This window comes from Xenopus laevis, chromosome 5L (genome assembly GCF_017654675.1).
Source record: "Xenopus laevis strain J_2021 chromosome 5L, Xenopus_laevis_v10.1, whole genome shotgun sequence".
NCBI classification, from domain to species: Eukaryota; Metazoa; Chordata; class Amphibia; order Anura; family Pipidae; genus Xenopus; species Xenopus laevis.
The window spans coordinates 133975862-134000517 of NC_054379.1; the positions used below are offsets into that span (position 1 = coordinate 133975862).

General features: G+C 40.4%; 1 protein-coding gene across 4 annotated transcripts in view; it reads left to right on the forward strand.

Annotated features, from left to right (window-relative positions):
• Window positions 1–24656, forward strand: part of acsl3.L (acyl-CoA synthetase long chain family member 3 L homeolog) — a 57533-nt gene that overhangs the window by 17948 nt on the left and 14929 nt on the right. For all 4 annotated transcript variants that reach the window (XM_018263839.2, XM_041563404.1, XM_018263840.2 and 1 more), the window contains 6 exons: window positions 773–950; window positions 7999–8108; window positions 8686–8818; window positions 10391–10541; window positions 13287–13410; window positions 14648–14719. In XM_018263839.2, coding sequence (XP_018119328.1) covers window positions 773–950; window positions 7999–8108; window positions 8686–8818; window positions 10391–10541; window positions 13287–13410; window positions 14648–14719 — 768 coding nt within the window. The remainder of the gene's footprint in view (window positions 1–772; window positions 951–7998; window positions 8109–8685; window positions 8819–10390; window positions 10542–13286; window positions 13411–14647; window positions 14720–24656) is intronic.

Here is a 24656-nt window from a genome sequence, read left to right on the forward strand (position 1 = left end):
AGGTTTTTGCTTTGGTTGTGGGGGGGGGGGGTGTATATCAAGGACTGCACATTGATATTTTCAGTTTGCAGAAGTTGTGTGTGTGAATGGTCTCTGGAGTGTAATTATACATATGCATTCTCTCGGTCTCTCTCTGAATGTCGCAAGTTGCTAGAAATGTAATATAAAAGGGAACTTGATTTGGTTAATGTGATGTGCTTTCCAGTCCTGTGAGCCATTTATTCACACACATCCCTGTATTAGGTGTTCCTGCCCATAGATGCAAAGATCCCGGCGTTCGAATCCTCGACTGATCGGACTTCCCCATCTCCCGAAATGCCACTAACCATTTCAAATAAAGTAGTAAAAGAACAATTCAGCCAATCGTGCAAAAGTTATGTCCGTCAAAGCTGGTGACCGTCTCCCACTAAAAATCGTCAGATTGGCAATACATACAGAGAAATTATTGGCAGCCGACAAATCTTTTAACCTGTCCTATTGACCAATGACCGATCTCCACCGGACGAAAAATGACGGGTCTCTCCACACGGTCCAAAAATCGTACGAATCCTCGATTCGTACAATCGGATCTTTGCATCTATGGCCAGCTTTAAATCCAGCACATCTAAGCTATCATAATGTTTTAGCCTGTCACATGACCTTACCTGTGCTCACCCCTCCCAGTGTCTCGCCACTGCCAGTGTCTCGCCACTGCCAGTGTCTCGCCACTCCATTACTGCACAGAGCAGAAAGCTTTTCTTAACAGATTCTCCTCTTTCCCTCTGCTGACCAGGTGATCTTAGGAAGGTACAACTGGATGTCCTACGAGGAGGCCTACTTGTTTGCTTCGCAGTTTGGAAATGGTCTTGCTGCACTCGGTCAGAAACCCAAGTCCAACATTGCCATATTCTGTGAGACTCGAGCGGAGTGGATCATAGCAGCTCAGGCCTGCTTCATGTACAATTTCCCACGTAAGTGGTCTCCTGCTGCCATGCTCAGTGGGTATTTGTATTTTTGAGTAGAAATAATTCTGTAAACTGGAAATTCTCAACTCCAGACTTCAGTGGCCACACTTACTTCACCAAGTTTCATTGAGGTACATACTGTATATTCATAATGTTAGAAAACCTACTTGTATTGACCTGCTTCTGAGAACCACCACTCTTAAGCCACGGCACTTCTTCCTTTTAGCATTATTATAACATGCTGGATATGTAACACAAGCACAAGTTTTACTGTGGATTTAATTGTCCATGAAGACAATTGGGCAATTGCAAAAATAACTTCCTAATGGTTCTTAAAGGGTTCCTACCTAAAGGTGGAGCAGCACTCCATGTCATTGAACAGACCTGCAGCTGGATGCCCTGCTCATACAGATAACCTGGGTTTGAGGATGGGTTGAGTTCCACAGTTGTGTGTGTATTTTTCCACCATTGGAGAAAAAGCCATGTGTTCCAATGCTTGACTCTCTTCTCCTCACTCACTGCTACTACTGAACACTGTGATCAGGTATAATCTGGCTACCAATATCCTATAGCAGAGGCAGTTTTAAAAAAACTTTTATATTCGTAGAAATGTTTATTTGGTGGGAGTTTGAAAAACATGGTCATCCCATTTAAAATCTCAAGCATGAGGTTAATGGCAGTGACTTATGCCATCAGGCTGTATTATTCCATAGAAATGCACAACTTTCCAGTGAAATTACAAATTAAAGCATTTTCAGGAAGTCATGAAATTCAGTAATTTCCCTAAAGCTGTAGATATCATAAGACATTAAACAGACTACTATGCTTTGTCGTCATTAATTTTTCCCCCTCCCCCTCCCCCGTATCATTAGTTTGGTGATAATTCCCATACCTTCTTGTAACTGCAGATTGCTGTTAACTTCCAGAAACCCCTGAACTTGACCCAGGACTATCCCTCTCTAAAATGCACAGATGACTTGACAAATGATAGCTCCCTACTCACCCTTGATCCAACTTTCCCAGTATGTTAGACAGTAATGGAAGAGCCCAAGAGCAGGATGTGAGGGGAAGAAATCTGTTTATGGGCATTGAGGTCTTTGAGCCTGCTCAGGGTTTGGAAACGTGCTGTATCTCACTCCTAATTCCCCCAACACGTCAGCTGTTGCTCTTATGGACTTGCACGTGCACTGCTGAAACAGCCCTTTGACTGGATCTGACTGCCGGCATCCCTTTTATTGCTTTCCCCGCACAACTGGAATATAAATATTGTATCTTGATAGTCTCATGGGTATTTTAGAATATCCTCATCTTTGTGTAAACCCTAAATTAAATTCCTCAAATGCTAAAACACATTCACCCTATTTCAGTGGCTGTATAGTGGATACATTAACATATTAATGGGGATTAGCAGCCTATTTTGGGGGTAAAATCCCTGTTTTCTGCCTAAAACTGGCCATAGACAGAAAGATCCCATTGTACGAAATGAAGATTCGTGTGTGGAGAGTCCAGACCTCTTTTGCACCATGGCGATCGGACAGGTTAAAAGATTTATATTGTCTACCGATCAGATCTCTGCTTGTATTGATATCCAACGATATCAGTGGGAATTTAACACTATTTGTTGGACATAACTTTCGTATGGTTGCTGTCTGTCAATGCCCGTGCATAGTGTGATTTATTCTCTTTACTACTTACTTACTACTATCTGAATGGTTAGTTGCAGGCCAGAAGATTGGCACAGACGATCGTTCATCTGACATAGGCTATAATCTGCAAGAAAAAATGTTGGTAAATGGATGTTTAAAATGTATAAAAGACTATGGGCCTATTTATCATGCTGAGTAAAACAAAATTTGCTAAAAAAAAATTTTCAGTACAAAGCGGCCCAAATAGCCCCCACCAGCCTAATAAACAGTGAGTGCCTGTGGCATTTTACAAAAGTCCCTCTGGAATTTGCCAGAACCCACAGATTGCCAGTACCAATGAGCAAAGTTTTTCGCCAAGTTTTGCCTCTAAAATGACGCCAATAGACTCTAATGGGTAAAAAAAAAATTGTTGAGCGTCAAAAAAAATTGTCAAACATAGACGTCAATGAATTTTAGTGAATCGAAAGGGTCAGATTTGCCCATCACTTATTGCCAGTCCAGGCCTGAGCACGTCAGTGGTTTTGTTATTTCTTGCACTGAATGGGATAAAATCTGAAACTTGAACGTAAAGTCACATTCTGCTTCCTGATTTTTACATTCTGACAATTAAAACAAATCAAACCTCTGTTGTGAAGCTTCTGTATAATGAGCTGGTCATTAGCTAGGCATCTGTTGGGGGAAGGAAGTTTCTCGCTGAACTTTGTTTTTATTTGAGTCAGGAAGTAGAATGGGACTTCACTTTCAGTTGTTGCCACATTTAGGGGCAGATTTATCAAGGGTGGAATTGAGGTTTTGTCAAAAAATTTGAATCCGATTTTCGAACTTTATTATACTTTGGCCCTTTAAGAACTCAAATTCGACTATTCGCCACCTAAAACCTGCCCAATTGCTGTTTAAGTCAATGGGAGACGTCCAGGATAGTGATGTGCAGGTCAGGGTTTCCCTGACCCGCACCCAACCCTAACCCGCCCTGCTAATACCCGCGCCTGCTCGCAAGTGGAGGAGAGAAAGATCTGACAAGCAACAAAACAATCACCTTCATTCATTTCGATGGCAATCTTTTGGACCCCCAAATGTATATGTGAATCTGGGCTATTGTCTGTGGAGAACATTGAGTAATTATGGAGGATGGAGTGGGGAAGAAGTACAGACCTATATGGTGTCGGTCTGTCTCCTCCAACCAAGACTCCAGATCCCACTGTGCTTTGCACACTTCTATAATTCTCATTCTTTAAAAGTCTGTTAACCTCTGTGAGAGCATGCAAGGCAATGTGGGGAATTGAGTTTTGGCAGGAGGTTAACTGATTGCCATTACATTGTTTTAGTGGTCCATTTAGCCAAGACCAGCGGTGATGAGAACAGAAGTAAAGGAAAGCTCTGTTTTATTCATAACAGTTAAAATTTAAAAAAATTTTGAGCTGCCTTTTTGATTCGAGGATTGATGGTGTAAGGGTTAAACTGGCAGCATGGGAAGCCTGAGCCTGGCTGTTTATGTAACTGGGGTCAGAGGAGTTTGCAGATACAGTTTGTGGGAACCATCCCAGGCACTTGCTGGGTTTCTGTCTGCTTCCATCAGCTGAAGGGGGAAAATCATACATTGTAAATATGTTTATTCATTGTTTTCCATGCAATTATCCTGCAATACTGGATCAGAATATAAAGAAGTGACACACATAACAAAAACCAGAGCAGCTATATGATACATATACTTGAACTGTGGTCTACATAATAAACCTTATTCAGAAATATCCATAGTCATCATGAGTCCTGATTAAACAATGTGACACGTGACTCTCCCACTGCTCTGCAGCTAATGAATATGTAAGCTAGGAGTTGTAATCCAAAATAAATAGAAGTACTGTCTCGTATTCCACTATAACTGCAGCTATGAGCCACTCACCAGGCAGCACAGCAGACTTTGGGACTGATTTACTAACATTTGGATTTCTATTTCTTTTCATGAAAAGTTAGCCCGTTGAAAAAGTTATAGGGTAGAACTTTTGATATGAAGCATAACAAAAGTGGTGTAAAGGTGATACTAAGATGATAATCGCAGCAAGCTTTCAGAACATTGCAGTTCCTTCTTCAAAGCTGATGACAAAGAAGCAATGTTGGCACTGACATATATACAGCATTTTGTTTACAAAAAAACTGCGAGGGACAAAAGGAGAAACAACACATAAGCATAATTTGTATTGCAAGCCGGGACAGATTTATAGAGTGGTGGGTTATGCAAAGTGGTCCAGACCAGGCACGAATTCGACCTAAGGTGTGAAGCAGATAACAGATTGTTGTAGTAGTTTATCTCCACAGAAAAAATGTGTACATCTGTTTCTAGTCTTGGTAATAAGCCATAAATCCATGGCTTAAATTCAGTCCTGTCTCCAGACTTCTAAGTGTTAGTCCACATGAGGAGTTTCGGGGAGATTTTGTGGCCTGGCGCGGCGATGTGTTTTCAATAGTCGACCAAAGTTTCCCCCATGAGGCAACTTTGGGCGACTATTGAAAATGCATAGTCGCGTGTGCTTTAGCACAGGCGACTTTTCATTGTGGCCTATGGGAAAACACGCTGAGGTAGTTCGGGGAGATTAGTTAGATCTCCCCGAATCTCCTTGTGTGGCCTTACCCTTAGGGAGATTCGGGGAGATTGCTTGTGGGTCCTGAAAGTGAACTTCTTATAAGGAGTTTCCTTAGGTTGGGGGTTGCCTAAATGCCAGAAGAAGTGGATCAGGAAATATAGTATGTAGTCTTGCCTTGTAACTCTCTGGCTATTTTTCTAAGGGCCTTTAGCTGTGGGTTGTAGGTTGTAACAAGTGGCACCCAATCTGTTTCTCTTTTGTTTGTATTTTAGTAGTTCGTTTCTAGGGACCTTGGTGGCTCTGTGCATGTTGTACAACCCACCCTTAGAAAAAATAGCCAGAGAGTTACAATGCACACTACAAAAAGACACAAGGCTACATACTAGATTTCCTGATCCACCTCATCTGGCATTTAGGCAACCCCCAAACCTAAGAACGCATTATAAGAAGTTCACTTTCAGGACCCACAAACAATGGGACCCACTCATTTGGAAGAAAGAGATGTAAGACATGCCCACACATCCTCTCCGCAGGCGGAATACCAATTCCTGGCCCAATAGAGGAATACTCTGTACACGGCCACTACACTTGCTCATCCAGCAATGTGGTTTATGCAATAACATGCACAAAGTGTCCAACAAGAGGCATTTACATTGGAGAAATTGGACAAAGCCTCAGAAAAAGGACCAATCACCACTGGTTCACAATAAACAATAATAAATTGTACACACCAGTAGGTGAACATTTTAATAGCCCCAACCACAGTCTGGATGACTTCTAAATTTCTGTTATCAAAGCCAATTTCAAAACAGAAAATGATCGCAAAGTGTGGGAATACAAACTTATGCAAACCTTTAGGAGTCTGGAGACAGGACTGAATTTAAGCCATGGATTTATGGCTAATTACCAAGACTAGAAACAGATGCACACATTTTTTCTGTGGAGATAAACTACTACAGGAATCTGTTATCTACTTCACACCTTCGGTCTAATTCGTGCCTGGTCTGGACCATTTGCATAACCCACCTCCCTATAAATCTCTCCCTGCTTGCAATACAAATTATGCTTGCTGACTTCTATTACTCACAGTGGAAGTGTGGATCCACTATTTTTTGGTGCTGCTTTCCCCGACCCGACTATTTGTGCAACAGCGCAGCCTTCACTCAATTTTCTTTATGCTTATGTGCTGTTTCTCCTTTTGTCCCTCGCAGTTTTTTTGTAAACAAAATGCTGTATATATATATATGTCAGTGCCAACATTGCTTCTTTGTCATCAGCTTTGAAGAAGGAACTGCAATGTTCTGAAAGCTTTATCATCTTAGTTAGCCAATAAAGGTATCACCGTTACACCACTTTTGTTATGCTTCATATCAAAAGTTCTACCCTATATTTTTTTCTATAAAACTCTAAATTCGACATTTTATTAATTTTAAAATCCACATAAAAAAAAAAAAAAAACAGCACAGGTATGGGGGCTGTTATTCAGAATGTTCGGGACCTGGGGTTGTCCGGATAATGGATCTTTCTGCAATTTGGATCTTCATACCTTATGTTTACTAGAAAATCATATAAACGTTAAATAAACCCAATAGGCTGGTTTTGCTTCCAATAAGGATTAATTCTATCTTCGTTTGGAACAAGTACAAGGTACTGATTTATGTTTACAGTGTAAAAGCAAATCATTTTTAGAAATCTGGATTATTTGATTATAATGGAGTCTAGCGGAGGCAGCCTTTCAGTAATTCTGGGCTTTCTGGATAACGGATTTCCGGATAACGGTACCTGTACCACTAAAATTTGACCATTTTTAATAAATGGGCCTCCATGTATCCAAAGCAATGTTCCATTTTCTGTCTGGGAACCATGAGTACTAGTGTCCACGGCTGCCCACTGACTGCCAACACCAAACATGCTGTGCTGCCCACTTTTTATAAAGTGGTTATTTCTAGTGTACCACATGAATACAGTGGAAGTCAATAAACTGTTTGAAAGGTGACCTATCCCTTTAAATATGCAATGTATTTTATCTAACTCAATATAGCATATACGATCTTGTATACTTTCTTCCACTTGATCCTCAGCCCCGCAGGCAGAAATGCAGCTGCTGTGTACTAGTTGCGCTCTCTCTCTCTCTCTGTGGGGGTGCAACAAAATGGTGACTGAAGCACTGGATGTTCAGGTTGAAAGGAAGAGAAGGCTGCCTCTCTTGCAAATAAAAGCATCTGCTCTGCATTATCTCAAATATGTTCCACTGCAGCTTCAGCCTGTGGCCTGCCGCTCCTTTCCCAAGCTTCAGCAAAGGAAAGAAAATAGGAAGCTTTCTGCTGTTACAGTAGATGTAGTTCTGAATATCCGTTCCACACAAAAAAACATGAATACGCTAGAACCCCCATTCTACCTTTTTCAGGGGACCAGAATAAATGGGCAAAATCCAGGGAAATGTAAAATCAGGAAAAATGGCCAGGACCACAAAAAATAGTGTAAAATAAAGGATAAACTTAAAATGTATGATTTGTTACACTAGAGTCATGAACTTGTGCTATAGTAGTCACCTTGAGTACACTGATGTGTGTGTGTAAATTGTAAACATGCTTAATCTTTGAATTTACCAGTGCCAAGGGGGGGGGTTTGGGCAGATCACTTTGAGTAGAAAGGTGGCATTCGCATATTCCGCATTTGTTTGTTTTTTTTGTATGATACGCACACGACTATTGGGGAAAGTCTGTAAGAAATTAGTTGAACCTGCCCATAAAATTGCTTAGATAAAAGATGATTACTTCAATACCTTATAGTATTCTAAAACTGTTTTGTATGTATTTTTCTTCTTAGTTGTTACGCTGTATGCTACTCTGGGTGGCCCTGCCATCGCGCATGGACTTGTCGAAACAGAGGTGACACACATCGTCACCAGCAAGGAACTTCTGCAAACAAAGCTAAAGGTAAATCTGACCAATTATGTAATTTGGTTCTAGCTCCCCATCTTCTTTTCTGCTGATTCACTGCACATGCTTTGTGCTGCTGTCACTTACTGAGCTTAGGGACCCACTCACAATATACATTACATATAGAATATAAATGTCAGAATATAAGGCTGATTAGTAATTAATACAGATAATTACAGGCCAACCTCATTTTCTGCTTGATAATTTGCAACGACTCCTAAGCTTAGCTTCTCAACAGCTGCTCAGAGCCCACTGAGCATGTGAGTGTCACAGACGCTTTCCAAGATGGTGACCCCCTGTGACAAGTATGAAGTCCTGGATTTGCTGCTTTTGAGAAGCTGAAACTTTGGGCTGGTGCAATAAATTTAGTATATAATTCGCTCGGAATAACTTGTTTATAAACTCCAACCATGACCCTTTATCCCCCCTCTGAAATATTTTTGGTGTACTGAACATGATGGCAGTTCTTGGTCACACTTGATATTCCAGTTTAAATGCCAAGGTAGGAGAAGGTGTTTTTGGCCCTGTGAAGCTTACAGTCTAATCTAATGTTTATCTATATCTGTATTCACAGGCAATACTCCCTCAGGTCCCTCTTCTGAGGCACATTATACTTTTGGATGGCATGGGTACACAGCAGACTGATTTCCCCAAGAATATCACTGTTCATAGTATGGGCGCGGTGCAAGCCTTTGGAGCAAAGCAATGTAAGTAGCCCACCTGTAAAATGCTCAGGCATCAAAGAAAAGGATCTGTGGATGCATAGCCTTATGTTGTCAGTGCAAGTAACCTAAAGAGTCAAGTTCCAGCTTTTTAACTGGTGAGTTTCGAGGAATAATGGTTTATCCAGGGATTTCCTCCAATAACGCAATTACACAGCAGGATATGTGTATGGAGCAAATGACCCTCCACTTCATCCCATCCATCCCCCTTTCTTTAGGATGTTGTTTCCACGTGAACAAATGCTGTAAAGAGGGTTACTTGAGAGAGCTGTGCACCCTCAGGCCCTATACATCTGGAAAAAATTACACTTCTATTAGAATTTAATTCGAGATTTCTCTTTGTCCTCTTCAATCATAAACTGATGCCTGGCACACTTAGAGGAGTGACTTTGTGGGCTCTCTCATTGCTGTTAGAATGTCATTGCATCTAATTGATTTTAATTTAAGCATTTTCACAAATAAACTTAGACTATATTAGATTAGATCTTTTCCTTATGGTGAATAATTGACAAAAAATGTTCTACCCTGCTGAAGAAAAGATTCTGTCACTGGAAAACGTGTTTTTTTTTTTTTTTTTTGTTTTTTATGCATCAGTTAATAGTGCTGCTCCTGAAATCCGGTTTTCAAAAGAGCAAACAGACTTTTTTTTATATTTTTTTATATTCAATCTTGAAATCTGACATGGGGCTAGACATCAGCTTCCCAGGTGCCCCCAGTCATGTGACTTGTGCTCTGATTAACTTCAGTCACTCTTTACTGCTGCACTGCAAGTTGTAGTGATGTCACCCCCTCCTGCTCCCCCCCCCAGCAGCCTAACAACAGAACAATGGAAAGGTAACCAGATAACAACTCCCTTGACACAAGATAACAGCTGCCTGGTATATTAATTATTTGCAGTTTAAACTGTGTTATTTAGAAATATAAACTACACCATAGAAATCATTACATGTCAGGGTGATGACCGCATTGGCTCATTGACACAATCCTTGTCCTGACGGCCTCTCTCCCCGTCATTGTGATGCAATACTGCCCACTCCCAGGTGGGCATATTGGATCTTTCAGTGTATGGCCAGCTTAAAGGACCAGTAACCAACTTTTTTTTTTTTAAATTTGTTATACATTGAAAAAAAAGCCCACCACCAAGACAAATTAAGCAGGTAATCTGTCTGTATGTTTTTGGAGTATGGGAGGAAGCTGTAGTACCCAGATGAAACCCACACGAGCAGAGGGAGATGTTTCCCACACATGAAAATGCTGTTTTAAACCAATTAAAATAACATGAAGCACTAATGAAAGTGTAAGGTCAATAGTTTGTGCAATTGTTTTAGTTCTACATGCTTAGGCATCCACATTTATTCCTTGGATTTCCCTCACTGCGGTTATTAATTACACATGCACTTTGCTGCATTAGTAAAGCCAGAGTAGCAAGTGGGCTGTTGAACTTTGGTTTGAGGTCCATTTATAAAGTCATATTTTTATTAGGATTGCTGTTTTGTCAAAATGACATTTTATGTTAGAAACCCATCACTAAGAAAACTCTTTATTCTTGGTCGCCAGTGAATACGCAACGTTCCTACCCTGCGGCACATGATATTGCTGTGATTATGTATACCAGCGGCTCAACCGGCATTCCAAAAGGAGTCATGATTTCTCACAGTAACTTAATATCGGGCATCACTGGGATGGCACAAAGGATACCTAACCTGGGGTATGTTATATTTCCACTATTCTGCATGTATTGTTGTTTAATTTGCTATAATAATGCTAACTCATCCTATGCCATGCCATTCTGCAGGCTGCCATTAAAGTGGACCTGTCGCCCAGACACAAAAATCTGTTTAATAAGTCCTTTTCAAATTAAACATGAAATCCAATTCTATTTTTTTTATTAAAGCTTTCATAGCTGTTGTAAGCTCATTTAAAAATCTCAGTTGTCAATCAAATATTGTCTGCCCCGCCTCTATGCCTCTAGGCATAGAGATGGGGCAGACAATTACTTTCACTTTCCATTCAGCACTTCCTTGATGTCACTGCTCTCCACACATTCCCCCATTCTCTTCACTGTTTAATTGTGTAGCCAGGGCATGGGGGTGGACATCAGGTCCAACAGAATTCAAATAATTTATATAGTGTAATTAAAGTTCATTTTGCTTGACTAATGTGATAAAATAGGATTTTGAATAATTTTTTTGGGTGACGGGTCCCCTTTAAACAGTAAATGCAGCATAGATAATTTTCATACTTTTTATTGGCATGTATAGGACTAATCCACCATATTAACAGCATGGATCACGTGCAACTAGGAACCCTAAAATCGACAGCACTGACCATAGATTTGATGTCCTCTGGTTTGAAAAGGGTTAATACTTTAGCATTAGAGAGAGTATTCAAATAGTAATTGTTTTTATCCTCTTTGCTGCTGTGTGTTGGAGCTATGAATTGCTCTTTTAAGTCTTCTAACCATTACAGACCTTTCTACCTCTTCTGTTCACAATTCCCTGTTGCTGAACAGTTGTCAAATCGATGTTTGTAAGCCAGGATCTATTCACTGCTCTATTGGGCTATTAATTGCTATTACCATTAGCTTACCTTTCCCTGGTATTTAAATGTGGATTAATGCATTTGCAGTAAAAAAAAAAAAAAGTCAGCCAAAACGCTTTGCATTTTTTTTTTTTTTGCATTTTTTAATCCCAATTGAAATATTTGAGCTGCAGTGTTATTTGTACTTTTCTTTCCCAGGGGCCCTTTATGTAAAGGGATTGTTTACCTCCCAACACTTATTTCAGTTCAGAAGTTTTCAGATGTTTCTGTCACTGGAGTTTCGGTCTGGGAGCTCAGTGATCCAGGTGCAGATTCTGAACTGTGGAATATTAGCAGCTATTGTATCAATTCAGTGTTTTAAAGTAATTAACATCTAATATATGGTTAGCATGCACTGGTAAAACTAGTGTGTGTTTGCATCTGAAAGACTAGTATATTTTATATAAACAAGCTGCTGTGTAGCCATGGGGGCAACTATTCAAGCTGGAGAAAATGCACAGGTTACATAGCACATAATAACAGGTTAGCCCTGTCCAATATAATGTTCTTTTGTCTAAACAACAGCTTGTTTATATAAACTATAATAGTTTTTCTGAAGCAAACAAGTCTGTTTTACTAGTGCAGAGCAACAGGACGTTATATTATTTTTGGTGTTACTGTTCCTTTAATGAAACTCTAAGATTCTGGTCAGCAGGGACAAGGATAAGAAATGTGTTAATAATAAGTTATCAGGGATGGGCGAATTTGACCAGTTTCGCTTCGCCAAAAATTCACCGCCGGCGAAATGTCGCAGACGCCCATTAAAGTCTATGGGCGTCCAAAAAATTTTGCCGCGCGGCGAAACTGTTTTGACGCGCGTCTTTTTTTTTTTTTTTGACGCACGCTGCCATACGAGTCTATGGGCGTAATTTTTCCGGCGAAACGAGGCGAAAAAATTCGCCCATCCCTATAAGTTATCAATTTAACAGTTAGAGTCTGTGACCCCCCCCCTCCCAGAGCTGCTTCAGAAAGACATGCATTGAAAAATTAAGCTTATAACTTTAAAGGCATACTGTCATGGGAAAACATGTTTTTTTTCAAAATGCCTCCATTAATAGTGCTGCTCCGGCAGACTTCTGCACTGAAATTAGTTTTTTTAAAATAGCAAACTGATTTTTTTTCTAATTTTTGAATCTGACATGGGGCTAGACATATTGTCAGTTGCCTGGTGCCCCAGTCATGTAACTTGTGCTCTGATAAACTTCAGTCACTCTTTACTGCTGTACTGCAAGTTGGAGTGATATCATCCTACAGCTCCCCCCCCATCAGCAGTCCAATGGGAAGGTAACCAGATAACAGCTGCCTGGTTGATCTAAGAACAACACTCAATAGTAAAAACCCATGTTCCACTGTGACACATTCAGTTACAATGAGTAGGAGAAACAACAGCCTGCCAGAAAGCAGTTCCATAGTGCAGTGCTGGCTGTTTCTGAAAGTGCATGACCAGGCAAAATGACCTGAGATGGCTGCCTACACACTAATATTATAAATAATAAAATACACTTGCTGGTTCAGGAATTAAATTTTATATTGTAGAGTGAATTATTTGCAGTGTAAACTGTGTCATTTTGGAATAAAAACCATACCATAAATATCATGACAAAATCCCTTTAATATTGGTAAACCAGTCATAAGAAACTTATTGAAAAAAGTCTTTATTTCTGGTGAAACTAACTGAACTGAAAAAAGTACTGGAAGGTGAACAACCCCTTTAAGTTTTCGGGTACACTACCTGCTACATCACAGAAGGTCCCTTGATTTAGTAGACTGCATTATTAACTTAGCGGTCCTCTTTTGAGAAAGAAAGTGATTTCGTTTTAATTTAATTGCTTTTAAAACTTTTGCTTTAATCCAGCACTGGTCTTCATTTCAGGGATACTGATACATACATAGGATACCTGCCTTTGGCCCATGTCTTGGAGCTGAGTGCTGAGTTGGTTTGTCTTTCACGAGGGTGCCGTGTAGGTTACTCCTCACCACAGACACTATCTGACCAGGTAAGCTGCTTTGTGATGGATTTAAATCACCTATGGGACCGGTTATCTAGCTTAAAGGAGAAGGAAAGGTTAAAACTAAGTAAGCCTTATCAGAAAGGTCCATCTAAATATACCAGTAAACCCCCAAAGTAATGCTGCTCTGAGTCCCCTGTCAAGAGAAACACAGCATTTCTTTCCTTCTATTGTGTACACATGGGCTTCTGTATCAGACTTCCTGCCTTCAGCTTAAACCTCATTGCCCTGGGCAAGAGCATGCTCAGTTTGCTCCTCTTCCCCTGCCCCCTCCCTTTTCTACTGTAATCTGAGCCCAGAGCAGGGAGAGACTCATACAGGAAGTGATGTCACACCACATTAATACTGCAGCTCCTATACTAAACAAACAGAGAGCTTCTAGAGCTTTTTACTCAGGTATGGTAAAACATTCTACAGAATAAATATAGCATTCTAGCTTGCACTATTGCGGCTAATCTATTGGCAATAAAATGCCTCCGTAGCCTTCCTTCTCCTTTAAGCGGGACCTAGGGTTTTATGGATAACTGATCTTTCCATAATTTGGATCTTCATGTCTTAAGTGAAAAATCATGTAAACATTAAATAAGGATTAATTATATCTTAGTTTGGATCAAGTACAAGATACTGTTTTGGAGCTTTTTGGTTAAGGGGTTTCTGGATAATGGATCCCATACCTGTAGTTCAACAGCAAATTGAGGGATGCAGGCTGAATTATACATGTAGAACCATTTGCTTGGTTAGTACATTGCTCCTCCTTTTTGTTCCAGCACCTGCAAGATGGATCTTCTGTGCTGGAAATCTGTGACTCTGCTAAACTACAGCTACCATAGACAACAACTGTAGATAAATGTGTGTTTATTTAGTACAGGTATGGGACCTATTATCCAGAATGCTCGGAATCTGGGGTTTCCCGGATAACCGAACTTTCTGTAATTTGGATCTTCATACCTTAAATCTACTAGAAAATCATGTAAACATTAAGTAAACCCAATAGGCTGGTTTTGCTTCCAATAAGGATTAATTATATCTTAGTCTGTCTTAAGTACAAGCTACTGTTTTATTATTGCACAGAAAAAGGAAATCATTTAAAAAAAAAAAAAAATTTGGATTATTTGGATAAAATTAAATTTATAATTCGGATCTTTCTGGATAACGTGTTTCCAGATCCCATACTTCAGATTTACCTAAAACATACGGCTCCCGTGTTTTTTGTGTCTTTTTGCAGTCCACGAAAATCAAGAAAGGGAGCAAAGGAGACGCTTCAGAACTTCAGCCAACTCTGATGGCAGCAGTCCCTGTAAGTAGCAGTCTCAACCCCTATTTACAGTAAATGAGAGTGAACTGTCCTGATGTTATGCCGACTGACTTAGTGTTCTCTGCCTTAGCACAGGGTGTGAAGAGAAGCAGGAAATATTTATAGTCGCTTCCTTTACATGGATCTGCAGTGCATTCATTGGACTTCTCTCTCTTTATCTTTCATGCCAATTGGCTGATTCTAGTGAAGGTTTCAAGGGCCACTATACACGTTTTTCCAATCAAGAAACTTGCTTTAAAGGAGAAGTAAAGCTTAACTAAAGAAGTAGGCTAGGAACGTTGCACATTATATTTTGGGCTTCTGTACCAGCCCAAGGCAACCCCATCCCTTTAGCAGGGAAGGTCTGTGCCTCCGAAGATGTCGCAGTAGCTCCCCATCTTCTTTTCTGCTGATTCACTGCACATGCTCTGTGCTGCTGTCACTTATTGAGCTTAGGGACCCACTCACAATATACAGTACACATTGGGGGTTAAATAATAAAGTGCACTGTTTGGCCAGAATCAGTAACGCATAGCAAACAATTAGCAGGTAGCATTTACTGGTCACCTGTTTAAAAGCAAACATCTTATTGGTTGCTATGAATTACTGCTCTTGGGCAAACTTAGTGCATTGTATTACATTTAGGGGATAGAATATAAATGTCACAATATAAGGCTGATTAGTAATTAATACAGATAATTACTACATGGCAGCACAGAAACCAGTGTAGCTAGCTTCAGAATTTAATACTCATCCCTGTAGCATCAGCTTATATTACAGGCTAACTTTTTTTTCTACTAAATTTGTGACGACCCCTAAGCTTAGCTTCTCAACAGCTGCTCAGAGCCCACTGAGCATGTGATTGTCGCAGACACTTTCCAAGATGGTGACCCCCTGTGACAAGTTTGAAGTCCTGGATCATTGCTGCTATTGACAAGCTGAAACTTTTGGCTGGCGCAATAAGTTCAGTATGGCATTTTTTTAATATTAGTTTAAAAATATTAAATATTCATTTTTAGGGTTTAGTTATGCTTCAAAAGCTTAGTATTTAAAGAGATACTGACAAATCTGCGTCAGTGCTATACAGTGACATGGTTAAGCATCTGCCCACTTTCTCATTGTCCCTGTTATTGCATGTTTGCCACGTAACGCTGCGCAATATGTTGGCGCTCTATAAATACATGTTAATAATAGAATGATTTCTGATCTTTAAACAAAATGGAATTGTATACACAGGGAGCCCAAGTAACCACATAATACATTTTTACAGTTAAGTGCATCTATTTAAGGAGCAAAGTTATGCAACTCCCCAGTCAAATGAATGCAGCCGTTGGCATTGTTCAATAATCCCGGCTCTGTATATAGCCGCTTTCTAGATTGCCCTTGGCTTCAGTTTTGACCCAACTGTACACTTCATTTGACTTGCTTAAAGCAAGCTGTCACCTTGTCAGTTCTCCCGTTATGCTATTTACACAGAGATTGGGGTGTTTACTTTGTTTTCTTTTATTCTTTGATGAACTATTTTGTCTCCCTGAGAAGTGGACCACACAATATTAGCTACCTTACAATAAAATATACTTCTGTATATCATTAGCTATATATATATATATATATATATATATATATATATATATATATATATATATATATATATATATATATATATATATATATATATATATATATATATATATATATATATATACGAACCAAACAGATCCGCACTCCGTCAGTAAAAATAATGCAATGACCCGGGTGCTGCTCCAAAGGGAAAATTGTACAAAAACGTGAGATAGGATATAGCACTCCTGGGATTTATTTTAAAAATTTTTAAGTTTATTCCATGCTTATAAAATGAATCAACGTTTCGGCTACTGTCTGAAGCCTTTATCAAGATTAATAAAATCAATTAAACATGCCCAATTTAAAGGCCCACCCTGGGTGTTACCCTCAACCATGTCACCAACCCATCATCATAGACACACCTCTCTACAACCCCCACAGGTGTCACATAGATTAACCCTCAATAAAATCACTCATGCATAAATGCAAAATTACTTGTTTACATCCAATATTTGTATAAAAAGAAATGCATATAGTAAATAGATAAATGCAGGATCAGAGTTATAATCAAGTCAAACTTATATGTTACTCAGCTTATCTGGTGTTAAGGAAGCAATTAAAGAAACATTGTTCATTGAGTCCCTTAGGAGACATAGTATCCAACCGCTTAATCCAATAAGTTTCGCGCTGTAGCAGCAGCTGAGATCTGTCGCCCCCTCTCCTAGGCTCAGGGACATGGTCTATGCCAATATATCTAAATGTGGGTAACCGATGGCCCATCTCTAGATAATGTTTAGCTACTGGCTTAACTGTCTGGCTATCTCTAAATGCTGTGCTGATGGCCGATCTATGTCCGTCCATCCGGATCCTCAGAGTCAAATCTGTCTTCCCTATGTAAGCTAAGCCGCAGGGGCAAATGATCATATATACGACATGTGTGGTGGTACATGTGATCCGGTGTTTAATTTTGATACTTTGTCCTGTATGTGGGTGATGAAAAGTTGCACCTGGAGACATATATCTGCACGACGTACAACTGGGGCATCTGAAACATCCCGGTTTACCTGACATCAGCCACGTCTGCTGTTGTTTTTGGTAACATTTAACCGGGTCAGTTTGTACCAGCAAGTCGCGAAGATTATGTCCCCTAGTGTAAGCCATCATAGGAGGATTGGGACATAACTTAGCCAAATTTTTATCGGCTCTAATGATTGGCCAATTACTTTGAACTATGTGTCTTACTTTCTCAGAAGAAGTGTTGTATCTAGTGACGAAAGTCATATGATCACTATTGAAGTTCTTTTGGGGCCTGTGGGCTCTCTCTCGAGCTATAATTAAAGCTCTCTTGAGTGTTTTGGCATCATATCCCCTAACTCGAAATCGTTTCCACATCTCCTTCACTTGCTCTTCTCTGCGCTCACTGCTTGAATTGTTGCGTAGAACACGACAGAACTGAGAAACTGGGAGAGATTTTTTAAGGGTAGTAGAGTGACAGCTGGACATATGAAGCAAAGTATTCCTGTCAGTGGCCTTCCGGTACAAAGAATACTGCAGTGAATCTAAATCCCTCCATACCTCAACATCAAGGAATTGTACAATCTGATCGCTGCAGGTGGCTGTAAATTTTATCGAGGTTGGTAAGGTGTTTAGATATTCAATCATTTCCAAAAATGAGGATTGATCACCGTCCCACACCAGAAAGACATCATCGATAAATCTTTTATAACACAACAGGTGTTCACCAAACCTCGAAATGATATTGCTCGTCTCGTACTGGTGCATATAAAGATTAGCGTAAGACGGAGCCATTGAAGCACCCATTGCCGTTCCAGTCTTCTGTAAATAAAATTGTTTCTCGAATCGGAAATAATTGAATTTCAAACACACCTCCAACAAAGATAGTACAAATGGTATGGGAGGGCCTTTGTAAGAATCACTCTGTTCCATAGACAACCCTACTGACGCAATTCCTTCTGAATGAGGAATACTAGTATAGAGGCTTGCTACATCAATTGTAGCCAAGCAAATGGCTCTATTAGTGGGCAATTTCAAGTGGCGAATACATTCGAGGAAATGAGGAGTATCCCTAAGATAAGAGTCAGTTTTTTGGACAACGGGTTGCAGCAGTCTATCTATATAAACACCCAAGGGATGTAGCAGGCTATCACGAGCCGATACAATGGGCCTCCCAGGAGGGGGATTAAGGCCCTTATGCACCTTGGGGAGGGTATATAATATAGGGCATTTGGGATATTGTTGTGTTAGGAAAGCTTTTTCACCCCCTGTAATCCACTTCATCTCAAAAGCCTCACTAATGATGTCATCAATCCGCTTTTTTAAAAACCCATTACCGGGTCTGTGGTAAGACTGCTGTAAACGTTATCCTGACTTAATTGAGACATAATTTCTAGTTTATAATCATCATAATTAAGAATCACAATGCCACCGCCTTTATCGGCGGGGCGGATCACAATGTTATTATCATCACTTAAAGTACGTATTGCCCCTTGTTCAGCCTTTGTAAGATTCATGAATTTGTTACGAGAGGAAATGTCAAGTTCAGCAACACCATTCTCAATTGCTGACTTAAATAGTTTAATAGAAGTGTTAACAGTTTTTGGACAAAATGTACTTTTCAGATGTAATTGGTCCGAGTCTCTTTTAGCTGTGTCACTGTCCCTGAAAAAATCTTTTAAATCAAGAGACCTCACAAATTTGAACATATCCACCTCAAATTGAAAAGGATCAAATTTCACCGTTGGCACATACGATAAACCTTTACTTAATAATGAAGATTCGCCCGCAGATAATGTATGGGAAGAAAGGTTAAAAATAGGGATGCTCATTTCTTGAGTGGTCTGCCTCTTCGAGCCCCTGCGGATCGGGTGTCTCTGCCTCTTTCTGCCCCTGACGGGGGTAGGGTTGCCCCTGTCGACACCTCTAAAAAATGCTGCACATTCTTCTCCTGGTTCGAATTAGCCTCAATGTTTTGTGTTGATACCCCGCTAGTGTCAATGTTGGTGGTAGGGGCAGTGGCCGGTATCTCATCCCCCTCTGATTCCCCAGAACTATTGTCCACCGTATTTCTGGGTTTAATTAGTCGGGTTCTTGGTGCCCTCCTGAATCTTGGCACGTTCTCCCTAACCCCACTTAGCCACATATAAACCCGATGTTGCACATAGTCCTCATTAACCCTGCGGAGCTTCTCTCTCTTGAAGCGTAACAAGTCTCGCTTATAACTCTCAACCCGCACATTTACCTTATTAAGCATCTCCTGTGAGGATTCCAAAGAAATGATCTCATGATGTTCAAGCTCATATGCGGTCCGTTCTTTGCGGATTCTGGCAAGATCGGTCGACACTTCCCCAATTACTAGGATCATCAAATCTAATGAGCATCGATTCAAGACGCCGATCCATTTTTTGCAAAATTCCGGGTTTGTCCGACCGATAGTGGGGATATTGCGGATCCGGAAACCTTTAGGTATATGCTTGTCCCTGTAGTAATCGACAGGAACAATCCGTGCAGATCCAGATCTATCTCACGCTGCTGGAGTCGGATTAACTCGTCGCAGATGTCTTTCGGCGTATTGCTAGACGGTAGATCCGATTGCGATGTCTGCCACAGCACCTGTTCCGCATCCTCCTCAGTAACATGCCATGTTTCCGCCAGACCGGTAAGCGCATTCGAGCCGTCCGCCATTCCTGAAAACGCTCAGGGTAGCCACGTGTGATTAAATGCACTAAGATGCTTCGTTCACAAATACTCGGGTGCTGGATCAAAAAGTGCCTTCCGTTGCACCACACTTACACGAACCAAACAGATCCGCACTCCGTCAGTAAAAATAATGCAATGACCCGGGTGCTGCTCCAAAGGGAAAATTGTACAAAAACGTGAGATAGGATATAGCACTCCTGGGATTTATTTTAAAAATTTTTAAGTTTATTCCATGCTTATAAAATGAATCAACGTTTCGGCTACTGTCTGAAGCCTTTATCAAGATTAATAAAATCAATTAAACATGCCCAATTTAAAGGCCCACCCTGGGTGTTACCCTCAACCATGTCACCAACCCATCATCATAGACACACCTCTCTACAACCCCCACAGGTGTCACATAGATTAACCCTCAATAAAATCACTCATGCAAATTTTTAAAATAAATCCCAGGAGTGCTATATCCTATCTCACGTTTTTGTACAATTTTCCCTTTGGAGCAGCACCCGGGTCATTGCATTATTTTTACTGACGGAGTGCGGATCTGTTTGGTTCGTGTAAGTGTGGTGCAACGGAAGGCACTTTTTGATCCAGCACCCGAGTATTTGTGAACGAAGCATCTTAGTGCATTTAATCACACGTGGCTACCCTGAGCGTTTTCAGGAATGGCGGACGGCTCGAATGCGCTTACCGGTCTGGCGGAAACATGGCATGTTACTGAGGAGGATGCGGAACAGGTGCTGTGGCAGACATCGCAATCGGATCTACCGTCTAGCAATACGCCGAAAGACATCTGCGACGAGTTAATCCGACTCCAGCAGCGTGAGATAGATCTGGATCTGCACGGATTGTTCCTGTCCGATTACTACAGGGACAAGCATATACCTAAAGGTTTCCGGATCCGCAATATCCCCACTATCGGTCGGACAAACCCGGAATTTTGCAAAAAATGGATCGGCGTCTTGAATCGATGCTCATTAGATTTGATGATCCTAGTAATTGGGGAAGTGTCGACCGATCTTGCCAGAATCCGCAAAGAACGGACCGCATATGAGCTTGAACATCATGAGATCATTTCTTTGGAATCCTCACAGGAGATGCTTAATAAGGTAAATGTGCGGGTTGAGAGTTATAAGCGAGACTTGTTACGCTTCAAGAGAGAGAAGCTCCGCAGGGTTAATGAGGACTATGTGCAACATCGGGTTTATATGTGGCTAAGTGGGGTTAGGGAGAACGTGCCAAGATTCAGGAGGGCACCAAGAACCCGACTAATTAAACCCAGAAATACGGTGGACAATAGTTCTGGGGAATCAGAGGGGGATGAGATACCGGCCACTGCCCCTACCACCAACATTGACACTAGCGGGGTATCAACACAAAACATTGAGGCTAATTCGAACCAGGAGAAGAATGTGCAGCATTTTTTAGAGGTGTCGACAGGGGCAACCCTACCCCCGTCAGGGGCAGAAAGAGGCAGAGACACCCGATCCGCAGGGGCTCGAAGAGGCAGACCACTCAAGAAATGAGCATCCCTATTTTTAACCTTTCTTCCCATACATTATCTGCGGGCGAATCTTCATTATTAAGTAAAGGTTTATCGTATGTGCCAACGGTGAAATTTGATCCTTTTCAATTTGAGGTGGATATGTTCAAATTTGTGAGGTCTCTTGATTTAAAAGATTTTTTCAGGGACAGTGACACAGCTAAAAGAGACTCGGACCAATTACATCTGAAAAGTACATTTTGTCCAAAAACTGTTAACACTTCTATTAAACTATTTAAGTCAGCAATTGAGAATGGTGTTGCTGAACTTGACATTTCCTCTCGTAACAAATTCATGAATCTTACAAAGGCTGAACAAGGGGCAATACGTACTTTAAGTGATGATAATAACATTGTGATCCGCCCCGCCGATAAAGGCGGTGGCATTGTGATTCTTAATTATGATGATTATAAACTAGAAATTATGTCTCAATTAAGTCAGGATAACGTTTACAGCAGTCTTACCACAGACCCGGTAATGGGTTTTAAAAAGCGGATTGATGACATCATTAGTGAGGCTTTTGAGATGAAGTGGATTACAGGGGGTGAAAAAGCTTTCCTAACACAACAATATCCCAAATGCCCTATATTATATACCCTCCCCAAGGTGCATAAGGGCCTTAATCCCCCTCCTGGGAGGCCCATTGTATCGGCTCGTGATAGCCTGCTACATCCCTTGGGTGTTTATATAGATAGACTGCTGCAACCCGTTGTCCAAAAAACTGACTCTTATCTTAGGGATACTCCTCATTTCCTCGAATGTATTCGCCACTTGAAATTGCCCACTAATAGAGCCATTTGCTTGGCTACAATTGATGTAGCAAGCCTCTATACTAGTATTCCTCATTCAGAAGGAATTGCGTCAGTAGGGTTGTCTATGGAACAGAGTGATTCTTACAAAGGCCCTCCCATACCATTTGTACTATCTTTGTTGGAGGTGTGTTTGAAATTCAATTATTTCCGATTCGAGAAACAATTTTATTTACAGAAGACTGGAACGGCAATGGGTGCTTCAATGGCTCCGTCTTACGCTAATCTTTATATGCACCAGTACGAGACGAGCAATATCATTTCGAGGTTTGGTGAACACCTGTTGTGTTATAAAAGATTTATCGATGATGTCTTTCTGGTGTGGGACGGTGATCAATCCTCATTTTTGGAAATGATTGAATATCTAAACACCTTACCAACCTCGATAAAATTTACAGCCACCTGCAGCGATCAGATTGTACAATTCCTTGATGTTGAGGTATGGAGGGATTTAGATTCACTGCAGTATTCTTTGTACCGGAAGGCCACTGACAGGAATACTTTGCTTCATATGTCCAGCTGTCACTCTACTACCCTTAAAAAATCTCTCCCAGTTTCTCAGTTCTGTCGTGTTCTACGCAACAATTCAAGCAGTGAGCGCAGAGAAGAGCAAGTGAAGGAGATGTGGAAACGATTTCGAGTTAGGGGATATGATGCCAAAACACTCAAGAGAGCTTTAATTATAGCTCGAGAGAGAGCTCACAGGCCCCAAAAGAACTTCAATAGTGATCATATGACTTTCGTCACTAGATACAACACTTCTTCTGAGAAAGTAAGACACATAGTTCAAAGTAATTGGCCAATCATTAGAGCCGATAAAAATTTGGCTAAGTTATGTCCCAATCCTCCTATGATGGCTTACACTAGGGGACATAATCTTCGCGACTTGCTGGTACAAACTGACCCGGTTAAATGTTACCAAAAACAACAGCAGACGTGGCTGATGTCAGGTAAACCGGGATGTTTCAGATGCCCCAGTTGTACGTCGTGCAGATATATGTCTCCAGGTGCAACTTTTCATCACCCACATACAGGACAAAGTATCAAAATTAAACACCGGATCACATGTACCACCACACATGTCGTATATATGATCATTTGCCCCTGCGGCTTAGCTTACATAGGGAAGACAGATTTGACTCTGAGGATCCGGATGGACGGACATAGATCGGCCATCAGCACAGCATTTAGAGATAGCCAGACAGTTAAGCCAGTAGCTAAACATTATCTAGAGATGGGCCATCGGTTACCCACATTTAGATATATTGGCATAGACCATGTCCCTGAGCCTAGGAGAGGGGGCGACAGATCTCAGCTGCTGCTACAGCGCGAAACTTATTGGATTAAGCGGTTGGATACTATGTCTCCTAAGGGACTCAATGAACAATGTTTCTTTAATTGCTTCCTTAACACCAGATAAGCTGAGTAACATATAAGTTTGACTTGATTATAACTCTGATCCTGCATTTATCTATTTACTATATGCATTTCTTTTTATACAAATATTGGATGTAAACAAGTAATTTTGCATTTATGCATGAGTGATTTTATTGAGGGTTAATCTATGTGACACCTGTGGGGGTTGTAGAGAGGTGTGTCTATGATGATGGGTTGGTGACATGGTTGAGGGTAACACCCAGGGTGGGCCTTTAAATTGGGCATGTTTAATTGATTTTATTAATCTTGATAAAGGCTTCAGACAGTAGCCGAAACGTTGATTCATTTTATAAGCATGGAATAAACTTAAAAATTTTTAAAATAAATCCCAGGAGTGCTATATCCTATCTCACGTTTTTATATATATATATATATATATATATATATATATATATATATATATATATATATATATATATATATATATATATATATAATATATATATATATATATATATATATATATATATATATATATATATATATATATATATATATATATATATATATATATATATATATATATTTATTTAGGGATGCACCGAATCCAGGATTCGGCCTTTTTCAGCAGGATTCGGATTCGGCCGAATCCTTCTGGCAAGCCGAACCGAATCCTAATTTGCATATGCAAATTAGGGCGGGAGGGAAATTGCATGACTTTTTGTCAGAAAACAAGGAAGTAAAAAATGTTTCCCCTTCCCACCCCTAATTTGCATATGCAAATTAGGGTTCGGATTCGGTTCGGTATTCGGCCGAATCTTTCACGAAGGATTCGGGGGTTCGGCCGAATCCAAAAAAGTGGATTCGGTGCATCCCATATATATATATCTCAAAAATGTAATTTAGTTCTGTTAATAGAATGTTTTCTGGT